Source organism: Leucopleurus acutus (assembly GCF_964270905.1).
Source record: "Leucopleurus acutus genome assembly, chromosome: 2".
NCBI lineage: Eukaryota > Metazoa > Chordata > Mammalia > Artiodactyla > Delphinidae > Leucopleurus > Leucopleurus acutus.
In genome coordinates, this window is record NC_139143.1 from 44,127,956 (window position 1) to 44,146,529 (window position 18,574).

Consider the following 18,574-nt stretch of genomic DNA (forward strand, 5'->3'; position numbering starts at 1 on the left):
TTAAGTTTCATATCTTTATTCTGAACACATATTTTTATGGTTTATTATTAGTTAACTTCTAGGATTTCCATTATATAATACAAAGCCATAGTGAACATCCCATAGTGAACATTCTTATGGATACATTCGTATGTACTTGTGTAAATATATATTTTAGGTTAACTTCACAGAAGTAGAATTGCAAAGTTTAGGAAGTATGTGTATTTTTCATTTGGGGAAATAATTCAATTTGAGAAATAATCTTTTTAAAAAATCAAAAGTAAATCCATAATTTTGTATTGATAAGGCTGGAGAATTGAATCAAATTTATTTTTCCAGATTCCAAGCCTACTCATACAACTACGACTCTGGGGTCAAGTCATCCAGGTTCACGAGTTCTTTATTCTACATATATTGCTTAGAACTTTTTAGGGTGATGAGTAAAAAGTGATGTCACATATTAATTTGCATTTATTTAATTATCAATGAAGCTGAGCTTTTTTCATCTACAGTTATTTGTTCATGTCCTTTTTTCATTTTTCTATTTGGTTTCTAAAATATTTCTTGTTGATTTGTCAGAATTCATCAAAGCCTGTTTAAAATGAACTTTTTTTTCTAGGTTGTTTTTTTTTTGCCTTATATTTACTAGTCAGTTTTAAAATTTTATATTATTGGGTATATATATTGCTTTTTATAACTTTTAATTACATAAATAGTATATGAATATGAGTTTGTAAAATTTCAAACATTATGAAAGCATACAGAGTAAAAGATTACTTCTCCTCCTCTTTCTCTAGTCCATTTCCTGAATCATCACTTAATATTTTAGGGTATCTTTTTATTTCTGTACATCAACATCTTTATATGTGTACTTATACATATTTTGGCATTTTTTCTTTTTTCTTAACCAAAAATGGCATTATGCTCCTCATATTTTTCTGAAGCTTTCACTTTTTCCATTTAATGTCTTGAATTGGGGTTCTTTTTAGATTTACTCCCATCCTTTTTAATGATGACTTTAATATATACCATATTTAACTATTCTCCTATCAGTGGTCATTTACATGTGCATTTTACATTTATAGGTAGCTGGGTGTACTGATCTTTTCCTTAATGGCTATGACTGTGTATCCTTCTTATAAAAGCTTCAGGACTTCCCCATGCTGAAATTATATAAACATCTTAACCATACATCCTGATTGCATTATTTGCATTAAATCGTTGTTTTATCTGAAATTCATTATGGTATGTGGAATGAGATTAGGTTCATCTCCATTCCACCCACCCCATCTAAGGGCTAAGTAGAACTATTTGTTGAATAAGTTGTCTTCCCTACAGCTGTTTTGAAGTGCCAGTTTTTATCGTACATTAAATAAAGTCATAGGTGTTCTAATCTTCTCTCTGTTCCCTTGATCTCTGTCCATTCCTGTGCCCCCAGTAAGTCGATTTTTTGACGGCAGTACCATAATATGTTTTAATATCTGGCAGAAGACATCCTTTTCAGAAATTTTCAGGCTATTTTCTATGTTATTTTTTCTAGATAAAGTTTTTTTTGACTATTTCAACCATTTTAAGTGTACATTTCAGTGGCACTAAGTACATCACTACTAGCTATCATCACAACTTTTTCATCATCTCAAAATGAAAGATTATATCCATTTAATAATAACCCTCCATTCTCCCTCCCCTCAGCCCTGGTAACCAATATTCTACTTTCTATCTCTATGAATTTGACTATTCTAGGTCAAGAAGTAGAATCACTTCTGACTTATTTCACTTAGCATGATGTTTTCAAGGTTTGTCCCTCTTGTAACATGTAGCAGAACTGTATTCCCTTTTATGGCTGAATAATATTGCATTATTTGTATATACCATATTTTGTTTATCCATTCATTTGTTGATAGCCACTTGGGTTGTTTCCACCTTTTGGCTATTCTGAATAACACATTGGGGTGTATGGTAATTCTGTGTTTCCCTTTTTGAGGAACAAACTTAGTGTCTCCCTCAGTGGCTGCACCATTTTACATTCTCACCAGTGATACACATAGGTTCTAATTTCTCTACCTCTTTGTCAACACTTATTTTTCTGTTTTTTGATAATAGCCATCCTTATACATGTAAAGTAGTATCTCATTGTGCTTTTCTATTTTTTAATTTCCCTAATGATTAGTAATTGATCATCTTTTCATGTGCTTATTGGTCGCTTATAGATCTTTGGAGAAATGTCTACTCAAGTCCGTTTCCTATTTTTGAATTGTTTTTTTGTTGTTGAGTTTTAGGAGTTCATTATGTATTTTGGATATTAATCTCTTATCAGATACATTATTTGAAGATGTTTTCTCCCATTCTGTGTATTGCCTTTTCACTCTGTTGGTAGTGTCATTTGAAGCACAAAGGTTTTTAATTTTGGTAAAGTCCAGTTTATCTATTTGTTCTTTTGTTGCCTGTGTTTTGCGTGTGACATCTAAGAAATCATTGCCAGATCCAATATCATGAAGATTGTCCTCTATGTTTTTTTCTAAGCGTCTTATAGTTTTAGCTCTTAAGTTTAGTTCTATGATCCTTTTTGAATTAATTTTTGTATATGATGTAAGTGTCCAACTTCACTATTTTGCATGTGGATATCTGTTTTCCGAGAAACATTTGTTGAAGAGATTATCCTTTCCCCATTTTTCCCCATTGAATGTTCTTAGCACCCTGTTGACAGTCATTTAACCATATAAGCAAGGGTTTATTTCTGGGCTTTCTACTCTATTCCATTAGTGTGTGTGTTTTTTTCTATGCCAGTACCACTCTGTTTTGATTATTGTAGCTTTTTAGTATGTTTTGGAACCAGGAAGTATGAGCCCTCTCAACTTTGCTCTTCTTTTTCAAGATTTTTCTTGGCTATTGCTAGTCCCTTGATTCCATATGAATTATAGGTTTGATTTTTCAATTTCTGCAAAATGGATTTTCAAGATGGTGATAGGGGTTGCATTTAATATGTAGATTGCTTTGTGTAGTATTAGCATCTTAATAATATTAAGTCTTCCAATCCATGAACACAGGATGTCTTTCCATTTATTTATGTCTTTAATTTTTTTTCAGCAATGTTTTGTAGTTTTCACTGGATGACTGTTGCACTTCCTTGGTTAGTTTATTCCCAAGTATTTTATTCTTTTTGATACTGTTGTAAATGGAATTGTTTCCTTAATTTCCTTTTTGTATTGTTCATTGCTCATGTATAGAAATGCAACTGATTTTTGTTTGTTGATTTTGTAGCCTGCAGCCACCTTTGCTGAATTATTTGTTATATCAGGTGTGTGTGTGTGTGTGTGTAATCTTTAGAGTTGTCCTTTTATAAGATCATGTCATCTGGAACAGAGATCATTTATTTCTTCTTACCCAATTTGGGCGCTTTTTCTTTCTTTTACTTGCCTAATTGCTCTGTCTAGAACTTCCAGTGTTATGTTGAATAGAAATGGCAAATGCAGGCATCCTGGGTTGTTTCTTATCTTAAGGGAAAAACTTTCAGTTTTTCACCATTGAATATGATGTTAGCTATGGATTTTTTATAAATTGTCTTTATTATTTTAAAGTTTCCTTCTATTACAAATCAGATTCTAAATTGTTTTTAAGCCCTCCTGTACCTTTTAGTTTTTTTTTCTGTTGAGATATAATTGACATATGGCACTGTATAAAGTTTACATTGTACATCATAATGATTTGGCTTACATACATCATGAAATGATTACCACAGTAAGTTCAGTGAACATCCGTCATCTTATATAATACAAAATTGAGGAAATAGAAAAAATTTTTTTTCCTTGTGATGAGAACTCGTAGAGTTTACTCTCTTAACAACTTTCTTACATAACATACAGCAGTGTTAGTTATATTTATCATGTTGTACATTACATCCCTAGTACTTATTTATCTTATAACTGGAAGATTGCACCTTTTGACTGCCTTCATGCAATTCCCCTTTCCTCCTACCCTCTGACTCTGTTAACCACAAATCTGATCTCTTTCTATGAGTTTGTTTGTTTGTTTGTTTTTGAAGTATAATTGATCTACAGCACTATGTTAGTTCCTGGTATACAACATAGTTAATATTTTCATACATTTCAAAATGATCACCATGGTAAGTCTAGTTACCATCTGTCACCATACAAAGATATTACATAACTATTGACTATATTCCCCATACCTTACATTTCATACCCATGACTCATTTATTTAGTAACTGAAAGTTTTTACTTCCTTATCTCCCTCATCTATTTCTCTCCTCCCCATACCTCGAATCCTCTCCTCCTGGCAGCCACTTGTTTGTTCTATGTATGACTCTGTTTCTGTTTAGTTATGTTTACTTGTTTTGTTAGATTCCACGTATGAGTGAAATCATATAGTATTTGTCTTTCTCTGTCTGACTTGCTTCACTTACTATAATACCCTCTAGGTCTATCCATGTTGTCGCAATTGGCAAGATTTCATTCTTTTTTTATTCCATTGTATGTGTGAATGTGTGTGTGTGTGTGTGTGTATATATATATATATGGATAAAGAAGATGTAATGCGTGTGTACAGGAGGGCTTAAAACCAATTTAGGATCCAATTTGTAATAGAAGGAAACTTTAACAAAGTAACATTCATCTATGGATGGGCACTTAGTTTGCTTCCATATCTTGGCTATTGTAAATAATGTTCCAGTGAACATAGGGGTGCGTATACTTTTCAAATAAGTGTTTTCATTTTCTTAGGGTAAATACCCAGTGTTGGCTTGTATGGTAGTTCCATTTTTAAGTTTTTGAGGAATCTCCATACTGTTTTCAATAGTGGCTGCACCAATTTACATTCCCACTAACAGTACACAGAGGCTCCCTTTTCTCTACATCCCTACAGGTATTTGTTATTTGTTGTCTTTTTGATGATAGCCATTCTGACAGGTGTGAGGTGATATATCATTGTGCTTTTGATTTGTACTTCCTGATGAGTAGTGGTGTTGAGCATCTTTCATGTGCCTGTTGGCAATCTGTATGACTTCTTTGGAAAAATGTCTATTCAGGTCTTCTACCTAATTTTAAATTGTGTTCTTTGTTTTGTTTTGATGTTGAGTTGTATGTGTTCTTTGTATATTTTGGATATTAACCCCTTGTCAGATATATTGTTTGCAAATATCTTCTTCTATTCATAGGTGGTCTTTTGATTTTGTTGATAGTTTTCTTTGCTGTGCAAGTTTTTTAGCTTGATGTAGTCCCATTTGGTTTTTTACTTTCGTTTCCCTTGCCTGAGGAGACATCCAAAAAAATATTGCTAAGGTTAAAGTAAAAAAAAGGTATTTGCTATGTTTTCTTCTACAAGTTCTATGTTTTCAGGTCTTACATTTAAGTCTTTAATCCATTTTGAGTTTATTTTTGTATATTTTATGAGCAAGTAGTTCATTTTGATTCTTTTTCATGTTGCTGTACAATTTTCCCAACACCATTTATTGAAGAGGCTGTCTCTTCCCCATTATGTTTTCTTGTCTCCATTGTTGTAGATAATTTTCCATATAGCAGTGGGTTTACTTCTGTGCTCTCTCTTCTGTTCCATTGTTCTATGTGTCTGTTTTTGTGCTAGAACCATACTGTTTTGATTATTTTAGCTTTGTAGCATAGTTTTAAGTCAGGATGTGTGATACCTCTAGCTTTGTTATTCTTTCTTAAGATTGTTTTGGCTATTTGGGGTCTTTTTGTTTCCATACAAATTTTAGAATTATTTTTTTCTAGTATTTTGATAGGGATTGCATTGGATCTGTAGATTACCTTGAGGTGTATGGTCATTTTAACAATATTAATTCTTCCAATCCAAGCACAGTATATCTTTCCATCTGTGTTGTCTTCAATTTCTTTCATCAGTGTCTTATAGTTTTCTGAATATAGGTCTTTTACCTACTTATTTCTTGGTATTTTGTTCTTTTTGATTTGATTGTAAATGGGATTGTTTTCTTAATTTTAGTTTTAAGTATAATCACATTGAATCCATAGGATAATTCTGACAATACACTAATGATAAATTTGTTTGCTGTACCACAGAATATTGTCCCAGGAAATGTTACTGGACAGGAAGAAGAATGCTTTGATACTGAATATAAATTTATAATATTTTGATACTACTTTTAATGAGAAACATTAATATAGTTTATATAAGGAAAATAAAATTATAAGGGTTTTTGTACAAAGTCAAAAAATCAAAACCTATGAATTTAGAGGACTTTAAGCTTTATTGTTTTTTCTTCTTCTTTTATTTACTTCCATTTTTTTCCTTTTTTCTAGGATATCCCAGTCCCAGTGATGAACCACCACCTAAAGATGCTGAGAGTTTAGGTATTATTTTGGTTGTTAATAACCCTGCATCATGAGGCCCTAGTTTTCAACATGGAAATATTACCGTTATCTGTAGTTAGAAAAGAGACAACATGTCACAAATTGGTGATAATTGTTCAATGTGTAATTGTACATTTTAAGTAATTTTAAAGGTGAAGATACCATGACAAATATAAGTGGTACTATGTATAGGCACATGAGGGTAATACAGTTTTTAAGAGGTTCCCCAATTTAGGCTTCCTAGCATGATAAGTTTACTTTCTTAAATAATATGGTTACATGTAGTTTAATATATATAAAACATAGCTTGTTTTCCATGTGATAGTGTTACTTTGTAATGGCAATTTTTAGATAAATTTTCTTTCTACTGGTACCTTGTATATACAAGCCTTGAAATACTACTAGTTGGGTTAGTTTTTCTATATCAAGCTGGGGTAGCACACTTAATGTTGGCTCACATAGTTCACACATATGTGTTAAAGAACTTGATGAAGTATAGTTGTGACAGTTAAATGAAATATAAAGATTTACTGATAAGGAAATGAAGAAAAATAGCTATTACTTTACTTTAGACTAGTAAAGTTAGTCTATTTATAAAATGTACTTTAGGCTTGTTATGTTTTCCCTCTGAAAACTTGCCACGGTGTCAAGTGAATCCAATGCCATCTCAAGATGCTTACACTTGATAATATTTATGAAATAAAAAGAGCAGAGCCGAACATGACATTTTATGCTATGAGTTATAGATAACAAAAGTAATGGCAGTTAAGAAGCAGAGGTACTGACAAACATTTCTAAGAATTAAGATTTGGTAGTATTATTTATTGCTCTCTGGATAGTCAAAAATGCATGTTTACGTTTCTGTGCATAGTTTTTATCCATGTTCCCTGGTGTTCCCTTTACATTCTTAGATCAAATCTCCTTGTAGGACTATGTCTTAATCTGGAGGGAAAGGGGAATAGGAGCTGTGATGATACAATGATGTATTGTTTGTGAAGACTCTGCAAATAACATCAATATGATAGATTAATAGCACTCTATGACTTATTCTACAGACCCACTTAGGGAAAAAAATATATGTTAAATTTCCAACAAAATCATAAGTAACAAAAGACTGAATGTTGAACTAAACGAACTATAGTGGGCTGCTACGTTTCTAAAATGATTTTCCTCTAGTAAATTCTAATTGTCCTAGTTACCTTTACTAAACAACCTGGTGTGGTAGCTACAGCATACAACAGTGAAAAGTGAGGTTCCTGTTAGGAGTTTCACAAGGTGTGTCCTAACCCTGGAATGTGATTAGAAGGGTTCCGTGATCAAAATAACCTGAAAGCACTAGCAGTCATGCTAAAACTAGATTGATAATTTTTTCTTTGTAGTTATAGATGATCTGATCATATTAAAATGTAGCTGCTACCTGGAGACCCCTAGGTACTTAATTATCTCCCAAACTGTTTTCATTTTTTCTCAGGTGCAGGAATCGTTTTTGCAATTGTCATTGGTGCACGTACGTATCCCAAACTTTGATACCAATTAAATCAAGACATTACTCTGAAAAGTGCAATAGTTTTTTAAAAGATTTTTCAATTTCTGTGGCTTTATAGCTTGAAATTAAGTAAAACAGGAAAAACCTGACCTTTTATATAATACACTACCTTGTATTATTGTCTATTCCTTTGTATTCTACATGTCCAGTTACTGACAAACCCTAAATAATACAAGTTGTTTCAAGATCATTACTCATATGAGTTTGCATCCCAAATATGCTTTGAGTAATTTTCTCAATTAATCAAGGACTCTTCTCTGACTTACTCTGTACTGTTTAATGCAAAGAATTGGATTGATACTGAAGAGTCCAGATGGAATGTAAATGTATATGTGCTTAAATAAGATAACATTTTCTGGCCATGGAAATCTGACCATCACTTATTTCTTCTGCTAGATTTTGAATCTTGGCAATGATTTTTCACAGTTAAATATCATTTGTTTCCTGATTTCTTGTAGTTTTTGGCGTTGTAGTAGTTGTCTGCAGCATCTACTTCTGTTTTCACAAAGAGAAGAAAAGGTAAATTGAAGCATGTTTTTTAAGTTACTGGTCCTTCTCACAGTTGACATAGTTTTGTGCACGTTTTGTTTGTAGTCTGTATTGCATGTTGTTTTTTCAAAAAATGCACCTGCATGAGTGTGTTGTCTGAATTACATTTCTTTACTAAAAATGTTTTCAGCTGCTTTCAATATCATTGCAACAAGAGTAATCTGTGCAGCTTGCTTCAGCTAATTATGATGTAAGAAAAATTCCTGTGGGATTTGAGGTTTAAGTGCTGTAGTAAATCACGGACCATTTTGGGGCTTTCTCTATCCTAGGTGTACCCAACTTCCTAGATTGGACTAATGGCCAAGATTAAATATTATAAAATGGTTCACTGTGGAGACTTTGACAGCTGTAGTCACTGTAATTTTTATGGTGAAAGTTTTCAGTTGTCTGTATAACTTAGGTAGTAGTAAGAAGCTACATAGATGGCTCATTCAGGTACCCACTTTGCTTTCTTTTAGATTTGTTATTCATACAAGTTAAACTGGGGAATTTAAAGCAACACTATTTGATTTCCCTCTTATGTTCTCTTAATTTACTAGGTTGCAGTAAAACTGATGGGGTTAAACTAAAAGTTGCTGAGAGGGTAAGATTTATAAGGCACTTCATGAACTCTGTCTTTTTATCTATAAAAATGAAATGGGGGGGGACTTAAAATTGAAAAAAAAGGTACAAATACATATCTTCTAAGGAGAATAGAATTTTTAAACATCATCTTAAATTTTAATGAAATAATTTAAAATCTAATGAAAGACTTAGAATAAAACTGGAGCATAGACCAAGATTAGGTGCTTTGATATTTCTGACTTTTAGTGACTTTTTTCCCCCTATTGCTTTGGAAATAGCTTTGAAATCAAACTAATAATTAACAATAATTGGTATTCATGGCTTTATGATATATATTCCTTTTATATTAATCACAGGGTTTGGACTACCTAATAAAAGTACATTCGTCACTCATAAAGAGCTAAAACTTTTTTTATATTTCTTGGTTATCTTTTAAAAATATCCACAGTGCCTTCATTTGAGTCTTAAATCTTACATTTGTAGAACACATAGTATGCATATTTGATTATCAGCAGTATGTTTTTAAAATTACATGTACACAGCAATCTGAGAAGGAAGTACTATCAGTGAAATATTTGACAAGTCTAAAAGGTTTATCTAGAAATAACCTCTCAAGAAAGCAAAACAAAATAGCTTTCTGCTCCTCACTCCCCTTCTTTGTTTAAAACATCACTACACCAAAATAAGGTTCCCTAACAAGTATCAACCAAAAACTCTCTCTAGCTATCAGTTAATGAAAGCCAAACAATTATCTGAGCATCGTATCCCCCAGGTTAAAGTTTCAGTAGCATTAGAGATCTGAGATCCCATTTCTAATGCGTTCCCAAGTGATGATGCTGCTGGGCCTGGACTACACTTTGAGAAACCAGGGTGTAGACCATTACTGATGTGCCTGTGCTCTTTAACTTGAAGAAACACCATCAAGCTTATTGGGAAATGTTTTACCTGTTTAAGATTATTGGATTTTTTAAAGACTCCTCATTTATGTGTATGCTTTTATAAAAGAATGTGAAGTAATACCTAGCTTTAGTTTGCCTTTCCTTTAAAAAGGTAAATATTTTTATTATATCCTTTGCATTGCTTAATGTCCATATTTCCCCCCACCCCAATTGCTTTTGTTGCTTTAGAAACTACTTTACAAGACTGTAAAGTGTAGGCAGTTGCTTCTCCATTCCTAGGGATAACTCTGGAAGCAGGATACCAGGCACAATAATCCAGAATTGCTGTTAATGGGAGTTCCCTGGCAGTCCAGTGGATAGGACTCAGCACTTTCACTGCCGTGGGCTGGAGTTCAATCCCTGGATGGGGAACTAAGAACCTGCAAGCTTCGTGGCGTGGCCAAAACAAAAACAAAAAAACACAAATTTGCTCTTAAAACTTGATACAAAATGGATTTGATATAAACTTGTATTTATGATATTTTGGGAACACAATTACCCTGCTACAATATTTATACCAAAGCATGAAAATAGTATAAGTAGTCATTTTTAAGACGATTAAATTTTGATGACATATGGCCACAGGGTTAAAGTGCTCTGTTATAGTTTCCTGTTTCTTAGCTCTCAACTAAGAATAGAATAGGATCCCAGTTGGTCTGATGGGCTCCATCTACACCCTCCTTCCTTTTCCCTTTCAGTCTCCTTTCTTAACTAACTCTTCCACCAAACTTTCCAGCCTTGGAATCCACAGCCCTTGCCCTCTCCTTTGCTATTGCTTGAGTCCTGTCTTGCATGTTTTGACTGTGTGGTTCCAAAAAACAGATACCTTTTGTTTACATTAATGTTTTCAATTATTTGTTGTGAATATTTTTTTCATAAATGCATGATTCTCTCTACTCGGGTTAAATCATCACTGGATAAGTGAGAGTTTTTTAAGTTCATTAGAATTATTGCAATAGTTTATGTATTTTAGTAACAGTGACTGAGTACTTTTTCTTTTTTCCATTAAGGATATTTATTATTTGTTGTAGTTTTAAAATATTTTAATGTTATATTAATAATGACTGATCCAGTAACTGTAATTTTTAAGCTGTCTGCTTAAATTAATATTACTGAAGCTTTTTTGGATATAATATAAATGGTGAATCCAGTTCAGGTGGTGGGGAGTATAATGACATGGGTAAAAACTTGAATGGTCAAATTAACTTGAACATTTTTCTACCTGGTTCTCAAATTCTTGAGCATTGAACAAAGGCTTTAAAAAATTTTAGACAAAAACTAGTAAATGACAAAGATGTTGTAACAGTTGAGAGAGCATATTTACAAAATTTAGATCCATCCTAGAAAAATGGGAAGTCATAATAAGTTTTACAGAGATCTTCCCTCAGGTGAAAACAATTGTGCCACAGGAAGAAACTGTCCTGGATGCAAAAGGTTCATCTGAAAATGTATGTCATAAAATCGATTTCTGAGACAGTATTACATGGAATTAATACATGCTCTGTGTATTGCCTCAAAATCTAAGGTGCTAGAGACCAGGACCATTTCTCCTCATACAATCTTATTCTGTGAAAGAGAGTTTACATTATTCACTTCAGGCTAAGAGGTTTCAGAGGTAGACAGATTGCACACAAATTTAGAATCTGTATATCTGCTGGATGATCTGTAAGACTTCAAAGGTAAAGTAGCTTCTTGCACCAAATTCCTGTTTCAAGTTCCTAGTGAGAATCAGGAGAGCCATAATTTATGAACCTAATTGTCAGCTTTACTTCCCTTCTCCTCCATCATTGATTTGATCCCATTTTTATGCCACTCTTGCTTCCTTTTGGTTTGACGTCACTATTTTATTCATCCCTGTTCCCTTCCTTTGTTCAGCACATACCTAACTGGTGAAAGCCACAGACAAGTAAATTTTATTTCTCTCTGAGAAGAGATGAGAGAAAGGTTTGCTTTTATCATTAAAAGGTATCTGCTTTCTGTTGCGTTTCTTTTCAGAGATGTCCTTTCTTCTGAAAAATATTCAATGAATATTTAGATATTGATAAACTGAACTAAGATAAGTGGGCAGTAGACATCCAAGAGGACACCTGGATTCCTGTTCCCTTTGCTAGATTATTGATGTTTTCTCCTACCTTCCCTGTTTTAATGTAAAATAATGTGCATTGACAGGCTCTTGCTTTGATAACAGGCGCCAACAGAGTAACATCCCCCACGTCCTTTGATCAGACTGTCTAGCTCCTCTACCTTCTAGCAGCTATGAATCCAAAGCTGGGGGAATTTTTTAGCCCAGTGGGAAATAATCACAGAATGTGTTCATTTTAAGTTCATTTTGGTTTTTCGACAGAAACCAAAATACATTTCACTTAATTTTGTAAGGATTTTCAATTTCCACTTGTAAATATTAATTCTTTAAAGGCATTTATCTGTTTCCCTTGGCCAGGATATTTTTAACATATAAAAGAGAAACCACCACCAACAAAAAACCCTCAGATTTTGGAAAATTATGAAATGCATTGCTTTAAGCCATTTAACCCCCTCTACCTTCTGTCTCTGAATGAAATGAATTGGAAGTTCCTCCTTTTGTGCCAGAATGTGTGTCTGCATGGCCAGGAAAAGAGGAGTTATGTTTCCCACCACTTATAATGTGAGGCGCTACCCTAGGTTACAGTCATGAGTTTGGGAGCAGATTCTACAACGGCCAATACGAAGGGCAATTTCTTAGTAAAAGCAAAGTGGTGACTTTGATCACAGGGGCAAAGGGGAAGACAAAACATACCAACTAGAATGGCACTGTGGGCCTACCCAGCCCTATGTATCTGCTTGGTTCTCTTAGGATTCCTTTGAGGCTAAAGCCAACCAGGAAAGTAGTTTTCAGATGGGCCGTGAGCTTCAAGTTGTCTCTAAACACTTGAAGTTAACTTAATGAATGCTAAAGGTAATATGACATAACTGTAATTAGTACAATAATTCACTTTCACATTTTAATCTTCAGATAGCTTTGTTGTTATTTCAAATTAATGTTTCTTTAAGTTTATATTAATGCAGGGACTTCCCTGGTGGTCCAGTAGTTAGGACTCCGTGCTTCCATTGCAAGGGGCATGGGTTCAGTCCCTCGTCGGGTAACCAAGATCCCGAAACCTGAGGGGTGTTGCTGAAAAAAAAAAGAAAAATTTTATATTAATGCTTATTTATCCTTCTCATATATTGGATTTCTATTTAAAATTCTACTTAAAGAAAAGCATTTCACTACTACAGAAAAAGAAAGTATTGACCTCACAAAATAGTAAAATATAGTGGTCTTAGAGGATTCAGGATAGGCCTAGGTATTGAATCACTCTCCAGAATAGTCCTGCGGAAACTGCTTTATAACAAGTATTGTGCTGGTTCATCGTGATGCCTCCCCCACAAGAGAAATGTGAACGTCTCCAGAATTAACACCGTTAGCTCCTACATGGGGTAGGTACCCCGAAGTGTTAGCTGGTACAGGCATACTGTAAATAACCAACTGGTCCCCATTCGCTTGTAGTCTGTCTATTGTAGTCAGTTTCCTAAGCAGGGACTGGAACTGCTTTTTCCAGCTCCAGAGTCAGTAGCCCTGAGTGGCTGCCGAGGACGTCAGAAGTGGCTCATCCTACTTAAGGTGAACTTGAGTGCACACTACACACCAGATTCAAAGACTTAGTGCAAAGGAATGTACCATCCATGGGTATTGGGTTAAGTAAAATATGTTAAAACTACTTTTCCTGCTTATCCTTTTTTTGATGTGGCTTCTAGAAAATTCAAAATTACCTTGTGTGACTTGCATTATATTTCTTTGGAAAACACTGGACTTGAATAAGAGTTTAGAAAGATGTCTGTTGTTACCAAAAAAAAAGTGTTATGTGAGTTTTAGTTACTTAGGAGACTCTCCAACCAGAACACATGATTTTCCTTGACCGTGAGGGGTAAACGAGGCATTCCTCACTGATCTTGAACGCTGCTGGAATCATTAGCTGTTTAAAGGTTTCATCTCAGAGTTAGATTTTAAATTGCAATATTAGGAAAATGTGTGTTTCTCTGTAGTCTTCCCCATTAGCTCTAAATTAAGATAAGGGAATATTTACTAAGTATATGCAACTGCTCTATTTCTTGTCATGGAGGGAATCAAAACTATAATACAGCAATAGAAGAAGGGTTTCTAGAGTGAGACTGGTTGAACATTGGAATTATTTTAAAAGAATCATTTAATTCCTAGTTCAGTGACTCTTACTAGTATATAGTTTTTTTTTAATTGTCCATGTTCTAAATGGGCTTCTGGAATTTAATTTATGTACTTAATTATGTTCATCTCTGACCCTATTTTCTAACCTTGCTTCGTAGGAAAGAAGGTATTGCTATATACAGCGCTTGCCAGGATAAGGCAACCACTCCAGCACAGCAGATGGACTAAATGGTTTCCACAAACCCATGTATCATTCAGCCATGAAAATGAAGGAAATCCTACCATTTGAGACAATACAGATGGACCTTGAGGGCATTATGCTGGGTGAATAAGTCATATAAAGAAAGACAAGTACTGTATGATCTCACTTATATGTGGAATCCAATAAAACAAGCTTATAGAAAAAGAAATCAGATTTACCTTCATCAGAGGTGGTGGGCTGGGGGTGGCAGTTGAGTAAAGGCAGTCAGAAAATATAAACTTCCAATTATAAGATAAAAACGTACTGGGATGTAATGTACAGCGTAGTGACTACAGTTAGTAACACTGTATTGTATTTTGGCAAGTTGCTAATAAGAAAGTGGATCTTAAAACTTCTAATCACATGGAAGAAAAAAATTTTTTTGTAGGTACATGAAGTGATGGATGTTAACTAAATTTATCGTGTAATCATTTTGCAATATATACATGATCAAATCATGCTGTACACCTTAAACTTATGCAGCGTTATATGTTAGTTATATTTCAATACTGAAAAAAAATCTATAAAAATTATTTGCTAGTTTCTTACACTGTCAGGAATGGAACTGTTAAGCTATAGGGCTAACATTTTAATGTGGCTGAAGTACAGTCACCATCATTTAATGCTTCTTTGAAATGTGTATGAATTTGTGTTTGAATATCTTGCTTGTTTTTCCTTAAATAACGCTTGTATTTATAAGGGCAACTTAACACAGTATCGCGACTAGTGTTAAGGTGGGGAAATATTTTTTCTATAAAATCTCCAAACTCAGAGAACTATAATTCAAAATGGCATTACATTTCATTTGTAAAGAAAGTGATTTTGAAATCTTTTCTGTTCAAAGATGACTGCCAACTCTTAAGATTCATTCTTCAACAATCCCAAAATATGCATTATATATTGTTTATTATAAAAGTTTGATTTCCTTAACTAAGAATATTACCGGAAAATACTCTTACAGTTAATAGGTTAAAATACTATTTTAAAAAATTTGTAACCTCTTGGTGATTTAAAGATGCTATAAAGTTTATTTCTGGCATTTGTTCTTCACCCCTTTTAATAACAATAAACCAGTCTAAGAAATCAAGAAGAATTCAGCATCAGTTGCATGCTTCTGTACAAAGTTAGAGGGCTTCTAACACCCATAGCAGGAATGCCAGCTCAGGACAAAGTGAATACTGTGGACTTGTAGTTTTCTTAAAAAGAATTCCACTCTTTAAGAGAATTAGAATCCACTCTAAATTCTGTTTTTCTCTCCCCACCTGAATAAAGAGATGTCTTACTTTAAACATGTCATCTGAATGTAGGCAGTTTTGTAGGGAATAAATTCATCAGATAACCTCAAGTTGCATTAGAATCTGAGTCTCACCTCATCTGTAAAGGGCAGAGTAAAAATGAAGCCCCATATTTCAGAAAAGCAAACTTAACTTTGTAGATTTGCTGTAGGTCATGCAAAGGGATGGAAAGAAGAATGAGCTCAGGTAGCTCTTGATGCTCAGGTGGGACAGATCCCAGCCCTCTTCTCTGTCCTCACACCAGGCAGGGCCTCCTTCAAATAAGCCAGCAGCCAAAGAGGAGGGACTGTCTCTCTAACTCCAATTACATTTTTACATGTTTTGTTTCACACTTTTATAGTTAGTAGCACAAACTGGGCCAAAGAAACGTTGCCTTAGAAATAGATGAATAAAGAATCAAGAGTGAACCGGAGTAAATATTGTTTTACTCCCTAAGGACATGTTTGTAAGGCCATGTAAGTGGTCCTTCCCTTTGTAGTCTCTGGTGAGGCACTTTAGGAAGATAAATTTGAGGAGAATAAATTCAGGAATTCTGAGATAAATATAGAGTTGAAGTTTTGCTGTACCCTCTTCCACATAATTTTTGAGAATCTAGCACTTGCTTAGAAGCAAGGGGGTGGCTATAGTACATATTTTTAAAACCCTCAAAGAAGTGTTTTCAACCAAGGATTATTATGCTTACCAAAATAAATTGACTTTCACAGTATAGTTTCCACTTCAAAATTAGTTTTTCTAATTTATTTATATGTAAGATTGAAATATGTGTGTACATATAAATTATGTTCTGTTTGTCAAATAATTTGTCAATTAAATATAGGGGGACACCATTTTTCTCTAGAAATGTTTATTTAAATGAGAGAGGGAAAAGTGTATTTTAATTTAAAGCTTTCTTAAAACTGCATTTTGAGAATTGGACCTTCCGATCTATTAAAAAAATAAAATGTCATTATGGAGAAGTTTCATTTGTGATAATGCATTTATTTCCAGTGTGTTTTATCTCAAATCGGAGTACGCTTCTAATGGGGCCCACCTTCTGTAAGCATTCCCCTCCAACAATCACCACTCCTGCCCCTCCCATCTCAGAGCCTTAACTTAAGCCTGTCCAAGCTTTTCCCCTCCCCAGGGGTCACGTGCCTCCCCTGCTCAAAGGTGCTCAGTCGTACCTCCGTTAGCCACAGCATAAAGTCCATTTCATGAAAGATACTTGAAAGCTTTCTACAGTTAATTCCCAACTTTTCTTCCCAAGCCTTCTCTTTCTGCAAGACTTCAGATAACCTGCTGTCAGTCAAGCCAGACCATCTATCCTGTGCTCTCTGCTGTATTCCTGGTTCACTATTGGCTGAAGCGCCTGTGGTCCTGTCCACCCGATCCTGGGCCTCTTCCAAGGCCCAGCTCACAGAGCCCATTCTGTGCAGTACTTCCTGATTCTGCCCAGCTCTCAGCCTTCATTATTTCCTGGCCTTGAGTTCACTACATTCAAGTATCTGTATCTATGTGTGTGGAAGAAGACATATCTTCCACATCACTTTAATGTATGGGTGTGGCTAATTAAAAACCCAAGTCCCAACCATGAAAGCATAACATGTTTCTGAACCACGGCTGCACACTGGAATCCCCTGGAGACTTTTACTGATGCCTGGGTCCCACGCCCCCAAAATTTGTCATGTCATTGACCTGGGGCGTGGCCTGGGCAAGTAATTCTCATATGCAGCTAAGTGTGAGAACCTCTGCATTAGTGGTCCTCCAGTCTCAGAGTCCACTTCTACACATGAACTTATAAAGACATAAGGTGAATGCTTATACTTACATGGTTTTGTAATTCAGCCTATAAAGAAATCAGAAAATATCTAAAACTTGAATTAAGGTCTTATTGCCTGCCTAACCAAAAGAGGCTATCTGTGGTTTAAAAACAAAACAAAAACAAACAACAAAAAAGCAATCTTTCTAATATCAACACTGGATGAAAATTAGTTTGACTATAACTAAAGAATGTATTTTATCAAATTTTGTCTTTAACTTGAGACTATAGTATATTTTTTAAATTGGCATAAAATAAACAGGAAGAGCTTTTAAGGTGACTAACAATAAAAGTCCTCTACAAGAATTCTGAAGACAGCTGAGGTAGGCAGGAATTTGAATTTAAATTGTTTAAGAATGTTCTAGGTTTAAGGAAAATAGGCAACTCTGGTATTCTAAAACTTAGTAATTGCTGACAATATTGTAACCAAGAATGAATATTTTTGCATATTAAAAATTTTATATATTTGTACTCAAGAGCAGGATTTAACATAGTCTATTGACTCTCAGAAACAATGCAAAATTGAGAGAGCGTATACATATATATATATTTTTTTCCCATGCTGCATTGCTTTCATCATTTCCAGGATCATCCATCCAGAAAAGGTTACCCTAGAATGAAGTGGTGTGCCTTTATAGTATTAGCACTGCTGCCCTCCTGTGGACTGTTAGGGCATTTGACCATGCCTTTCTTAGTTTTTCAAACTTTGTCATTATTCAGAGATTTTAGTCATTGCTGAGTTCCAGAAACCGTTTTTAATTTCATTTTAATTAACTAGCTCTTTTCTGCTTGCCTTCTAGGAAATTAACTTTTGAAAAAGAGCTAACCTCTGTCCCTTATGGCTTACATATGGAGGAGCATAATATTGGGGTCTGCGGTCAGTAACTATTTTTCCTTCCCTCCGGCTTAAATACCAGCAGAAAGTGACCAAAATTGCCTTAAGTATGCATCACATTGAGAAAGCTACCCACCCTGATTCCTGACTTATCAGCGCAAGAAAACTCATATTTGCCAGGCAGTCACTTAAGTTTCTATCGTTCACCACCTTTATGTAGCTTTTAGAAACAACTATGGTACGTACGTATGACACGATGGCAGGCCTTGTGCAGAACTAGCAGA

The 18,574-nt window shown here is 34.3% G+C and overlaps 1 protein-coding gene across 1 annotated transcript in view; it reads left to right on the top strand.

The window, feature by feature from the left end:
- LOC309958144 (membrane cofactor protein-like) overlaps positions 1–16,607 on the top strand; it is a 54,573-nt gene extending 37,966 nt beyond the window's left edge. The window contains exons 9-13 of the mRNA XM_082833791.1: positions 319–366; positions 6,273–6,323; positions 7,795–7,830; positions 8,328–8,388; positions 14,280–16,607. Coding sequence (XP_082689917.1) covers positions 319–366; positions 6,273–6,323; positions 7,795–7,830; positions 8,328–8,388; positions 14,280–14,349 — 266 coding nt within the window. The 3' untranslated portion in view covers positions 14,350–16,607. The remainder of the gene's footprint in view (positions 1–318; positions 367–6,272; positions 6,324–7,794; positions 7,831–8,327; positions 8,389–14,279) is intronic.
- The last annotated feature ends 1,967 nt before the right edge of the window (positions 16,608–18,574 follow it).